Source organism: Doryrhamphus excisus, chromosome 11 (genome assembly GCF_030265055.1).
Source record: "Doryrhamphus excisus isolate RoL2022-K1 chromosome 11, RoL_Dexc_1.0, whole genome shotgun sequence".
Classification (NCBI taxonomy): Eukaryota; Metazoa; Chordata; class Actinopteri; order Syngnathiformes; family Syngnathidae; genus Doryrhamphus; species Doryrhamphus excisus.
The window spans coordinates 13,451,790-13,464,864 of NC_080476.1; the positions used below are offsets into that span (position 1 = coordinate 13,451,790).

At 42.6% G+C, this 13,075-nt stretch overlaps 1 protein-coding gene across 1 annotated transcript in view; it reads right to left on the reverse strand.

Annotated features, from left to right (window-relative positions):
* specc1 (sperm antigen with calponin homology and coiled-coil domains 1) overlaps positions 1-13,075 on the reverse strand; it is a 52,637-nt gene that overhangs the window by 23,170 nt on the left and 16,392 nt on the right. The window contains exons 4-7 of the mRNA XM_058086644.1: positions 3,905-5,193; positions 2,202-2,390; positions 1,863-2,070; positions 1,576-1,649 (exon numbers count right to left, since the gene is read on the reverse strand). Coding sequence (XP_057942627.1) covers positions 1,576-1,649; positions 1,863-2,070; positions 2,202-2,390; positions 3,905-5,193 — 1,760 coding nt within the window. The remainder of the gene's footprint in view (positions 1-1,575; positions 1,650-1,862; positions 2,071-2,201; positions 2,391-3,904; positions 5,194-13,075) is intronic.

The window sequence follows — 13,075 nt, forward strand, 5'->3', positions numbered from 1 at the left end:
TCCAGATAATCACATTGTTTGATTTTTAAAGAATTTATTTGCAAATCATGGTGGAAAATAAGTATTTGGTCACCTACAAACAAGCAAGATTTGTGGCTCTCACAGACCTGTAAGTTCTTCTTTAAGAAGCTCCTCTGTCCTCCACTCGTTACCTGTATTGATGGCACCTGTTTGAACTGGTTATCAGTATAAAAGACACCTGTCCACAACCTCAGACAGTCACACTCCAAACTCCACTATGGCCAAGACCAAAGAGCTGTCAAAGGACATCAGAAACAAAATTGTAGACCTGCACCAGGCTGGGAAGACTGAATCTGCAATAGTTAAGCAGCTTGGTGTGAAGAAATCAACTGTGGGAGCAATTGTGAGAAAATGGAAGACCTACAAGACCACCGATAATCTCCCTCGATCTGGGGCTCCACGCAAGATCTCACCCCGTGGGGTCAAAATGATAACAAGAACGGTGAGCAAAAATCCCAGAACCACACGGGGGGACCTAGTGAAAGACCTGCAGAGAGCTGGGACCATATTAACGAAGGCTACCATAAGTAACACACTCCGCCGCCAGGGACTCAAATCCTGCAGTGCCAGACGTGTCCCCCTGCTGAAGCCAGTACATGTCCAAGCCCGTCTGAAGTTTGCTAGAGAGCATTTGGATGATCCAGAAGAGGATTGGGAGAATGTAATATGGTCAGATGAAACCAAAATAGAACTTTTTGGTATCAACTCAACTCGTCGTGTTTGGAGGAGAAAGAATGCTGAGTTGCATCCAAACAACACCACACCTACTGTGAAGCATGGGGGTGGAAACATCATGCTCTGGGGCTGTTTTTCTGCAAAGGGACCAGGACAACTGATCCGTGTAAATGGGAGAATGAATGGGGCCATGTATCGTGAGATTCTGAATGAAAACCTTCTTCCATCAGCAAGGGCACTGAAGATGAAACGTGGCTGGGTCTTTCAGCATGACAACGATCCCAAACACACCGCCCGGGCAACGAAGGAGTGGCTTCATAAGAAGCATTTCAAGGTCCTGGAGTGGCCTAGCCAGTCTCCAGATCTCAACCCCATAGAAAATCTTTGGAGGGAGTTGAAAATCCGTGTTGCCCAGCGACAGCCCCTAAACATCACTGCTCTAGAGGCGATCTGCATGGAGGAATGGGCCAAAATACCTACAACAGTGTGTGAAAATCTTGTGAAGAGTTACAGAAAACGTTTGATCTCTGTCATTGCCAACAAAGGGTATATCACAAAGTATTGAGATGAACTTTTGTTTTTGACCAAATACTTATTTTCCACCATGATTTGCAAATAAATTCTTTAAAAATCAAACAATATGATTATCTGGATTTTTTTTTCTCATTTTGTCTCTCATAGTTGAAGCGTACCTATGATGAAAATTACAGGCCTCTCTCATCTTTTTAAGTGGGAGAACTTGCACAATTGGTGGCTGACTAAATACTTTTTTGCCCCACTGTAGGTCCCCTTTAATACTGTGTACAAATAAAGTATGCAGAGAACAGACCAAGTCACAAAGGGTGGGTATCCCCTCCTTACTCCTTACGCCTCGCTTACCTCCATCTGTCGACTAAAAACTTTCAGTTTTCGGTCTGCGTCTGCTTTCTGCACCGTTAGCTTCTTAACAAGATCTGCAACGACATTGGAAAAGTCCTTTGATTCCAACGTACAGTGGACTAAATACTGACAGTAGTAGAGTCAACTAAAGAAAGTACAATCTATTACAAAGAGTAATACAGTAGCATGGAATAGGTTCACTAACAAAGACTATGCAGTTCACACGAGATAGTATACAGTATACGGTCAAGACGTGATAATAAACATAAATGAACATATCAACATACTCTCCAAGTCCAGGACAGTTTGATTGGTGTGGAGGTTGACGGCCCGCTGCTGCTCGACCTGGTCCTCCAGTTCGAAGATGGTCTCCTTCATCTCCTTCACTTGTTTGTCCGCCTGGAAGCCCGCCTCCTCCAAAGCACTCACTCGACTGCTGAGCTCCTGCTCCCTTAACTCGGCTCTCTCCTGGACCTGCTGGCCTTTGGCCTCCACCTGTGTGGGCATTCCCGAGGTTAGGATCGGGACATCATTATCGGAATACAATACAACATTCTAACTCCAGTTAAAGGTCAGAAAAGTAGACAATCAGGGCATATAAAATAACAAAACACACCCAACCCTACCTTGGACACGCTGGCTTGGGCGTGCTCGGTCTCAGCTCGGGCTTGCAGCAGTTCCTGCTTGAGCTCCGTCACTTCCTGCTCCAGTCTGTCTCGCTCGCCTTGGGCCGTCTTCAGCAGGTTCTGCAGCTCAGCGCAATCACGGCCGCTCTGCAGGGGCTTGACTTCGCCCACCGCCAGGTTTTGACCTGTCTGGAAATATGCAGTTAAATGCTAAACACTGTTTTAATAATGACGCAAATCTTTCATAAACTTGATATTAATCAGATGAGAACGACGCAGCTGATTTCATACAATTAGAATAAAAATGGAAGCATGCAAACCGGAGAGTTTTAGTATTTGATGAATCGGGCAGTTTATAAAATGTCAAAATCACACTTTTTATTGCTCTCTGGTTCTACCATATCTTACTTATTGTGTGGAAATATGGGCTAATAACTATAAAAAGCAATCTTCACTGGCTAAATGTACTGCAAAAAAGGTCAGTAAGGATAATTCATAATGCCGCCTACAGAGAACATACTAACTAATTTCTAAAATCACAAATACTTCAACTTGCTGATATAGTTCCTCTTCAAACAGCTAAAATAATGCATAAGGCTAAAAATAAGCAATTAGCTAAAAATGTCATCCAATACTTCTCTACAAGAGAGGAGAAATATGATCTCAGGGAAGAAGTACATTTGAATCACCTCATCATATCACCTCCTACTTCGGTACGTGACAAAAATTAAATTAAATTAAATTAAATTAAATTAAATTAAATTAAATTAAATTAAATTAAATTAAATTAAATTAAATTAAATTAAATTAAATTAAATTAAATTAAATTAAAATTAGGTGGCACGGCGGTCTAGTGGTTAGCGCGCAGACCTCACAGCTAGGAGACCAGGGTTCAATTCCACCCTCGGCCATCTCTGTGTGGAGTTTGCATGTTCTCCCCGTGCATGAGTGGGTTTTCTCCGGGCACTCCGGTTTCCTCCCACATTCCAAAAACATGCTAGGTTAATTGGCCACTCCAAATTGTCCATAGGTATGAATGTGAGTGTGAATGGTTGTTTGTCTATATGTGCCCTGTGATTGGCTGGCCACCAGTCCAGGGTGTACCCCGCCTCTCGCCCAAAGACAGCTGGGATAGCCTCCAGCACCACCGCGACCCTCGTGAGGAAAAAGCGGTAGAAAATAAATGAATGATAAAATAAAATAAAATAAAATAAAATAAAATAAAATAAAATAAAATAAAATAAAATAAAATAAAATAAAATAAAATAAAATAAAATAAAATAAAATAAAATAAAATAAAATAAAATAAAATAAAATTAAATTAAATTAAATTAAATTAAATTAAATTAAATTAAATTAAATATATTAGAAAGGCAGGAAGTGAACAAATGTAACAGTTATGGATTGTAAAAGTACCAGATGGAGGGGTAGGATTTAATAAGCTTTGCTTCTTCCTACTCCTTTTGGACATGTGGAACTGGGAACTGATTATGGGATGCATTCAATTGTAATCTGATGCATGTTCAAATGAAATTAAACCATTACCATTACCATTACAAAAATCCTCTGATTTCAGCCTCTCAAATGTGAATATTTTTCATTTCCTTTGTCAACCACGACATAAAACCCAAGGGAGCGAGTACTGGAGCTGATAAAGCATCCTGTCCAACATTCCCAGCCTTCCCAAGCTCATGGACACCCACCTTCTGCCTCTCGATGTCCAACTGGGCCTTCAGCCTGCTGTTGTCCAGCCGGAGACAATCTGCCGTGGCCCTGTGCTCCTCTGCCGACTGCGCCGCCTCACCTCTGGCCTCCAGCTCCCGGTTCAGCTGGGAGCGCAGCCTGTCCATCTCTTCTCGGAAGCAGCGCACCTGGCCCTGCGCCTCCTGGTTCTCCTCCTCAAGAGCCCGCAGTCCGCTCGTCAGCTGTTGCTGAATGTTCACCAGCTTCTCTCGCTCGAAGCGTGAGCTCTCGACCAGTTCGGCGTACCTTTGCTCCAGTTCGACAAGTCGCGGCCCTTCGCTCCTGAACTCACCCTCCCTCTGGGCCTGCTCTTGAAGTCGGCTCGCCAGCGCCTCGTTCTTCTGGGCCAGCAACTCCAAATGTTCTCTTTGCTGCTGGAGTGAGGTTTGCAGGACGCGCTTCTCGTCAGCCAGACGTTCGTTCTCGGCAGTCAGCTCCTGGACCACTTGCTGCTGGTCGGTCAGCTCGTGCAGGGTGGCCTGCAGCTCCTCGGCGGTGCTGTGGTGGCTTTCCTCCATCTTGTGGATCTTTTCTGTTAGACTTTGCACAGACACATCCCCGCTGAGGCTGCTGCTTATGGATTCCGAACGTGGGATCTTCTCAAACTCTGACAGATCAGGTGAAGGCGAGTCTTTGGCAGAGTTGGAGGAGACCGATGCTTTAATACGGCCGGGAGACGCCAGATCTAGTAGTGGACCAGAAGAGCTGGATTCTGAAGGCAGGCCGTTCTGCAGACGTTTAGGAGGACTAGACGGGGTCTCAAAACTCAGGAGCCTTCCCTTGAGCACTTGGTTCTCCTCCCTGAGGTTGGCCAGCTCTCTTTGAAACTTTGCGTTCTTTTCTCTCAGCTCTCCAACGAGTACCAGAGCTTCTGCAACCTTTTCTGCTTGATCTGCCGACTGTTCCTGAGGTGATACGGAGGCAGGCGAAGGTAATGGAGAAGTGGAGGCTTTACTTCTGCAGCGCTGCAACTCCATGCGGAGATTGCCGATCTCCAGGTCTTTAGCCTTGGCTTCAGCCAGCAGTTCTTTAACCTGGCAGTCCAGGAGGCCCTCGGCATCTCCGCGACACTTTGCTAAACTCCGTGTTTGTTTGGCCAAGGTAGATAGGCTGGAAGTGCTGGCACTGGAAACGATCCTCCTGGAGGTAGAGTTCCTCAACTGGTCCCTCGGGCAGATGCGGTCCCTTGACATGCAAGAAGGGACTTCTCGAGGGGTCGGGATACCGGACTTCTTGGCTGCTTGACAACCTGCGACACGCCGAAATAGAGATGCATGTGAATTCGCTCAAATTCTTTGATGTTACGATAATAACCGATAAAAGAAGCAATGAATTAAAAATAACGTCATCATCAGGTCGCACGGTGGTTAGCATGTTGACCCCACCTCCTTTTCTGGGGGCTTCCATGGACTGGAAAAACTAAATAATCCCAAGAAACCAGCATGAGAGAACCAAGGACGTTTGTAGGACTCCTGGATGCTTCAAGCACCGCCTGATATTGTATTTTAATGCATCGTTTACTCTGTTTTTACTCAACTCTATTTGGATTTATTTTTTTCTCCACTGTAAAGCGTCTTTGAGTACTCTGAAAAATTCATTCATTCATTCATTTTCTACCGCTTTTTCCTCACGAGGGTCGCGGGAGGTGCTGGAGACTATCCCAGCTGTCTTGGGGCGAGAGGCGGGGTACACCCTGGACTGGTCGCCAGCCAATCACAGGGCACATATAGACAAACAACCATTCACACTCACATTCATACCTATAGACAATTTGGAGTGGCTAATTAACCTAGCATGTTTTTTTTTGGAATGTGGGAGGAAACCAGCATGCACGGGGAGAACATGCAAACTCCACACAGAGATGGCCGAGGGTAGAATAATAATAATAATAATACATTTTTTTATATTGCAATTTACATTACAGAAATCTCAAAGTGCTACAAAGAAAGCATAAAACATCCAGTGAAGAAATAAAACAACACAACAAAATGTATATGTAGCGGAGAGGCTTTGTGAGATCGTCTCCCAGGATGCACTAGTTTGGAGCTGTCAAATGTATAGGGGGTGTGTTCAAATCAAAGAACACGGAAGGTTGTCCTCTTTTGGTGATTTTATTTAGGTTATTATGTGGTACTGATGAGACATACATACAAAGACAAATACACCATAAATGATAAGTAACGTAATTTAACTCATATTACACAAGTATAATGATGAGCTAAAGGCACGCGACACACAGAAATTCAACAAAGAAACCAGGCAAACATGACACTCCCTAGAATAACCCTTAGTCATAGTTAGCTTAAATACTGATATTAGTACCGATGAAAAGGGAGCCTAACTTTGTGAAAAGGGTGCCCAAACTACTCCACAGCTCCCACAATAAGCCAAAAAACTCACCTTTATGCATTCACGCACAGCATCAACCTGGTGATATGATGTATGAGGCGCAATAAGGCTCAGAGATCTATATATTGCTCAACCGAAAAAAAGTCCCGCACTGTGGTGCGTTTACTGACGGCTGAACACCGTAGGACAAACGACACTCTAAGCCGAACATACAATGCAATGTAAATTATGGGCTTTCTAACAGTCACAATGTTTATGAAATTAATATCAATGCGTTTTCTGTATACTAAGTAACAGAATGTAATCTTGAATACTGCCTGAGAACTAACACTGCACTCTAAGCTGAACATACAATGCAATGTAAATTATGGGCTTTCTAACAGTATATATATATAAATATATATATAAAATATATATAATATAAATAAATATATATAAAATTATTATTATTATTATTATTATTTACTTGTTGACATTGTGTATATGGCACGGATTGAATTATTTGGAAGTTTGTGTAGCAGCGTACGATGCCCCATTCAGACGCTGTTTGCTGTTTTGACAAGAGAGTGTCCGCCTGGCAGCGTCTCGCTGTTCCTCTTTGTGTTTATTCATCATTACAGCACAGCCAACCGCGGCCTTTCAATGGGCATTAATGTAGTTCACTAGAACAAGCCATTTCCAGACGCTCAATTATGATGCCCGGCATGAACAGGGAGATGCTGGATACTGTATATGACGTTTGTACCTTTTTAAGAATGGGCTTTGTTCTTATGTAGCTGCATGTGCTGGAGCTCATTCCCGGCATTAGGACCGACCATGTGACCTAGTTCAGGGAGGGAATATTTACCTTGTTACATTTTGAAAGTGTTGACTACGCCAGCTGCAGCAGACGACGCCAACGCTGGCACACTTTCTGGTGTTCCAAAGTGTTTAACATTCCCTCTGCGTACTGCTGGGTTTGACAGCGAGAGAGAAGCCACTTCTTTTGGGAGGCTCGAGAAGACATTACGGCTATGACTAAATAAAAATAGAACTCTTTGAATGTGTCAGAACAACAACATGCATGAGTAGTAAGTCACAAAAAAGTCACTGAATCCTAAGAAACTCATTTAGCAACTGAACGGGTTATTGCGGATATAAACAGCATTGATGTTTCAGCACACTAAATCTGTGATCAAACGTCTCCGTGACGGACAGAATGAGGACAAGTTGCATATCGTAGCGTGGATGAGCGGTTTGAATATGTAGTGTGCTTTTAGAAATGGCACGTGCCTCGTTTCAAATGTGAAAACAGTTGGCCAGAAGGACGCACAACTGAAACAGATACGTGATGGAGCAGCACGGCAGCACATCATTGAAATCATGGGACTATATGACCAGCAGTGGAAGACACCAACTGTTCTCTCATGTGGAGCCCCAGCTGCTAACGACCCCGGGGCCGTACTTTGGTCACCCATGACATAGATAATCATATTAGCAAAAATAAAATGGCCTATCTTCATCAAAAGGGATCCATTCTTCAGCAAACATATGACAGTAATGCATCGTGTACACTTCCTGCCAGCCAACCAGCCAATCAGCTGAGAGGTGACAGGCTGGCCAAGATGTTCACAGTCAAAGTTATCCCCAGAAGTCAAGGCCCACGAGTGAAAAGTCACAAAAAAAAAAAAAAGTCATGGCTGGATGGACTTGGGTACCAGTTGGCCCCTGAAGTCCCTCTTCAGCAACATCACATAGAAAGTCCAAGTGGAAGACAGCATCTCCATCGTCTCTCCCGCTTCGGTTTCAGGAAGTACAGTGGCCAGCTGACAAGACCATGAAGTGGGTCAACACCAGGACCCAGAGACAGGACAGGACAGGACCGCCACACTGACTGATGACACATTAGTCAGAAATTAGACTAATTACAACGGCCAAATGGGCATTGCATGACAAATATATTTACCAACGCCTATGAAGTCTTTCAATACCAAAGGAGTATTCATCCGTTGGATGAGTCATGTTAATTGGACAATAACTTGATTATTGAGACGTTATGCCGGGTGAAAGGTTGCATTCACTAATTAGGCTGGAAGAATGATGACAAATACGAACCACAGCAAAGCAGCTTCACATTTTAAAAAACATTTTAAAAGCGCCTTGTGATGCAACTTCCTCAGTGTCCATGCCCCCCCCCCAAAATGACGCCACAATATGTTCTTCTGCCATTTTTGGGATGTGGTTCTCTGTGGTAAGAAAATGCATTGTGTAACAAGTCATAAAGGCAAGACCTTCATGAGTGTTTTGTTTATTTTTATTACATGGATGGTGATGTCTACTTCAATGACAGTTAGCGTCAATCTCATCATTATTATGGTTAGCATAATATTTTCAGGATTACTAATAAGTTGAACTGTCTGAACACGGTATTATTGCTATGGCTGTTGATATTATTTTATTTCTACAGTAAACCTTGGATGCATATCGGACTCGGATATATCGGAAATTCGCTCACAACGGACAGATAAAAAAGAACAGATTTTTCTGTAATGCATTTCCAATAAAAATTCATTGCATATATCGGATTTTTTATAACGGATTTCACCTATTTCGGACAAAATCTCCAGTCCCGTTCCAATGCATTTCCATTAAATTTCCCTCGCATATATCGGATGGCCGCATCGTGGCGCTCCGATTCGCCGAATCGTGACAGGCCGCTATACGATGTCATTTGCAGCGTTTGCAGCGTTGCCTGCGCGTCCAGGTACATTGGAAACATAGTCAAGGAAGTGCCTTTTTAGAACGGATAAAATCCGATTTACGCATATACCGGATATAAATCCGATATATGCGTAAAACGGACATTTTCCGGTATACGTATATAACGGATTTCGCTTATATCGGACAAAACCAGTGGGAACAATTGAATCCGATATATCCGAGGTTTACTGTATTATGGACCTCATGGCTGCCATAGTTTAGCTTAGTCCTGTTGTCTCTTCCTGTCGCTTCCTGTTGCGTCTCACAGTATTTTCCCCCACGAGATAGTCAAGTCAGTACAATCTCATTTGCCTCACTAGAAAAAAATGTTGCAACTTTTCATTTTTTTGCGAAAATAGCAGTCCTGAAAATAGATGCACTGTTAATGGACTATAATTTAGTGTCAATCCATCAACAGCTGACAGCGTGCTGACCACAGTGCTGCTAAGCTAGTGAGGTCACTGCAGCGTGGTCGTGATGATGACTTATCAGTGCAGGCCTGAGCTTATACAATCGCTATCTATCATACAGGATAGGAAAGGCTCTCAATGCGAGACATTCTGTGCTGTATTTTCACTTAACGTTGAAAACTTTGTTTCGGTTAGCATACAATATGGCACGAGGCGTATTTGTTGGGTTATTAATAGGCCGCGCGAGTCCAAATGTATTTTACTGTACTGGTGCATCATCTTTGTGTTCTATCTGCAAAAACAAATGTTACAGCACCCATCATTGTGATCTGTGTGTGTGTGTGTGTGTGTGTGCGCCACTATCTTCACTTCTAGTGGAGTTTGTAGGCGTTTGCTGTTCTTTGCACGAGAGGAACAACAAGGCACATTCTGACTAAATTAGAGGAGCTGTGTACTCGGTTCAGGACAGAGCACATCGAATTTGGGGTGGATCATTTTAGCATAGTCGACATGAGTCCGGACACTGAAGGGCGACAGAATTTTGTTTAAAAAATGCTTGCGATGAGTTGTAGTTGAGTTTTCTCCTTCACAAAAAATGTGTTGTGGTCGCTACGCCTGGGATAATAACACATAGAAAAACTCATCACACCATAAATGCCTCCAAACAGGCAGGAAGAGGGTTTCATAGAACAACGGCATGAACGGAGTGAGCCATTGTGTCAGTTATATCGTCACGGTGAGTGGAGGCGGGGCTGGCAGCATACACACAGAGTGCAGAAGAGTGTACTATAGTAGAAATGATATTAATAGATTGCATATTTTATGAAATATTTTCTCATTCTCATATTTTCGTTGTACATCTTGTATAATGACAATAAAGGCCATTCCATTCCAAAAAAAAAAAATAGATATCTTGTATATATCTTATTAAATTGTCTTTTTACTCTACTTTATATACTTTTTTGTTTTTTAAACTTGACTACTGCATTGAAAAGAGAAGTTCTCCGATTTCATTGTACATCTTGTATAATGACAATAAAGGCCATTCCATTCCAAAAAAAAAAAATAGATATCTTGTATATATCTTGTTAAATTGTCTTTTTACTCTACTTTATATACTTTTTTGTTTTTTAAACTTGACTACTGCATTGAAAAGAGAAGTTCTCCGATTTCATTGTACATCTTGTATAATGACAATTAAGGCCATTCCATTCCATTCCATTCTACATTTCTTAAAAAAATTTAAAACCTCGTCTCATGACGGGAGGATGCAAGACCAAGAGTGATGACCATCTTCTGCTTATCTCCAGACGAATGTCCCCCGTACTGCTACCCAAATCCCTGTACTGCATAGAGACGTAGAAACGGGGTGAGACGGCCTGGCTGCCATCCTCACATAATTGGTGTCACAAGAAAAGACCTTCCAAAACATTGAATGGCTTCCTGAACTCCAGGGCATTTCCACGGGTTCCCATCATCAGCCAAGGCTAGAACTTGCCTGACAGACACGTGCCGACACATGACATGTTCGTCAGTCGGCTCCAATCTAAGCAAACGACATCAACACACAAAACGTACAAGCAGACCTGGCTCGGTTTCCTCCTGTCGCCCCGCTTGGTTCCCCATGTTGGTCCGATCCGTGACTCCCACAGAAGACTAATCCAACAATCCCTGGCTGCGGGGGAGTGATGTGTGTGTGTGTGTGTGTGTTTGGGGGGGGTGTCAGCGGGGCTGCATTTGTTCAGCATCCACAATGACCGCCACTCAGTCACAGCGAGGGAGAAAGAAAAGGAATATCCAAGTCTTCCTATTCTTCTTTCCCACTACAGGTCTTCTTTTATGCAGTCCTTCCCGGGACTCGACCTCTATCTCTATCTGTGTGTGTTGCTGACGCAGAGCGCGTGTCCCGTCGGTGAGTGGCTGCCAGAGTGTGCATGTCCTCCGCAACGGTGACGGTACGGCATAACGACGGGAGGGTGAGCAGGCAGCATCATATGCACATCATTACGGCTGGGAATCTGGAGGCGTGGCTTCCCGGGCTGCATCGCATATTTACACACCTCTCCGAGCATTACTCCTCCGCCAGTACGGGCGGAACAATGATGGCAACCATCACATCTTGGAGGCTGACTGAAGAGCTAGAGCAGGAGCTCCAGCGAGCTTGTATAACCGGTTATTTTCTTACATAAGCCTCTCTTTTTGGAAAGAATTTTTTGTTTTATGAAACCATGGCGGTTTCACACCACCATGGTTTTTCAAAAATAGAGTATCTTGACTAATGAATCCATTAGTTTGATGGCTGAATATGGCCTATTAGGAAAAATTAATGGACATTTAAACACTTATGTATATTTGCTGAAATTAAATATATACAGGTCTTGAGAATGGAACATAAACTCATTTATTTTGCTTTTGTTTATATGTACATGTATATGCTGTACAACAGGGGTCTCAAACCCAATTTACCTGGGGGCCACTGGAGCTAGGGTCTGGGCAAGGCTGGGCCGCATCAGGTTTTCCAAAAAAAATAAACGCATTTATTAAAAACAGAAAAATATACAAACCTTTTCAGTGCTTTTGGTTCTGATTTTCTACAATAAAAGCTCTGATAAAACATTCCACTGTTCTCAAATATCTTAATTTGTATTTTTCTGCACAAAATAACATGAAAAAAATAAAATAAACAAATCAAGAATAAAGAAAATCAATCAATCAGTAATAAATAAATATAATAATAATAATAATAATAAAACGACAAATAATAAAAACTTAAGAAACCACATATAGTTGGTGGGTAGACAAATGATTTTTTTCAGATTAAAATGAACAAAGCATTATTAGAGCCCTGTAGACATGACAAAACACGACTATAGTCACATTTATACTCTTTTTATTTACAACATATTGCGCAACTGCAGGGTCTTGAGACACATGCTAACTCGCAAACTAGAGAGCTAGCGACCTAAACGGTAGCCTTCAAGTTATTTCCTTTAAACTTAAATAGCCAAAAACGTACCACTTCCACACGGATAGGGAGGATAACTATTAACAGTTATTTAACCTTGAACGTGAACATGAATCAAACGTAATAATTTTTTCTGGGTACATGATACCATACAGCATCCATATCAAACTTGCGCGGGCCGCACTAACATTAAACTTTCATATCAAGGCGGGGGCCTCAAACTAGTGTCCTGCGGGCCACATTGGGCCCGCGGGCCGCGTGTTTGAGACCCCTGCTGTACAACATCTCTTTGCACAACAGCACGAGATGGAGGTTTTTGCATTATTTTGCTTGTTTTGCTATTATATTTTAGATATTTTTGCTCTTTATTGTATTTGCTATTTGGATCTTATTATACTATTTTACAGTACCATTCCCTTATTTTCTTAAACCCTGCATGTCCCCGTGTTTTTCCTGTAAGCTGCTGGATCTGTGAATTTCTCTTGGAGATGAATAAAGTATCTATCTATCTATCTATCTATCTATCTATCTATCTATCTATCTATCTATCTATCTATCTATCTATCTATCTATCTATCTTTTCCCTCCACTTGCATCCGCACATCCACCTTGGTAAACAAACATGTCCCTAATCCCGCTAAGAATGTTCTCCTCACCACAGGACCTCC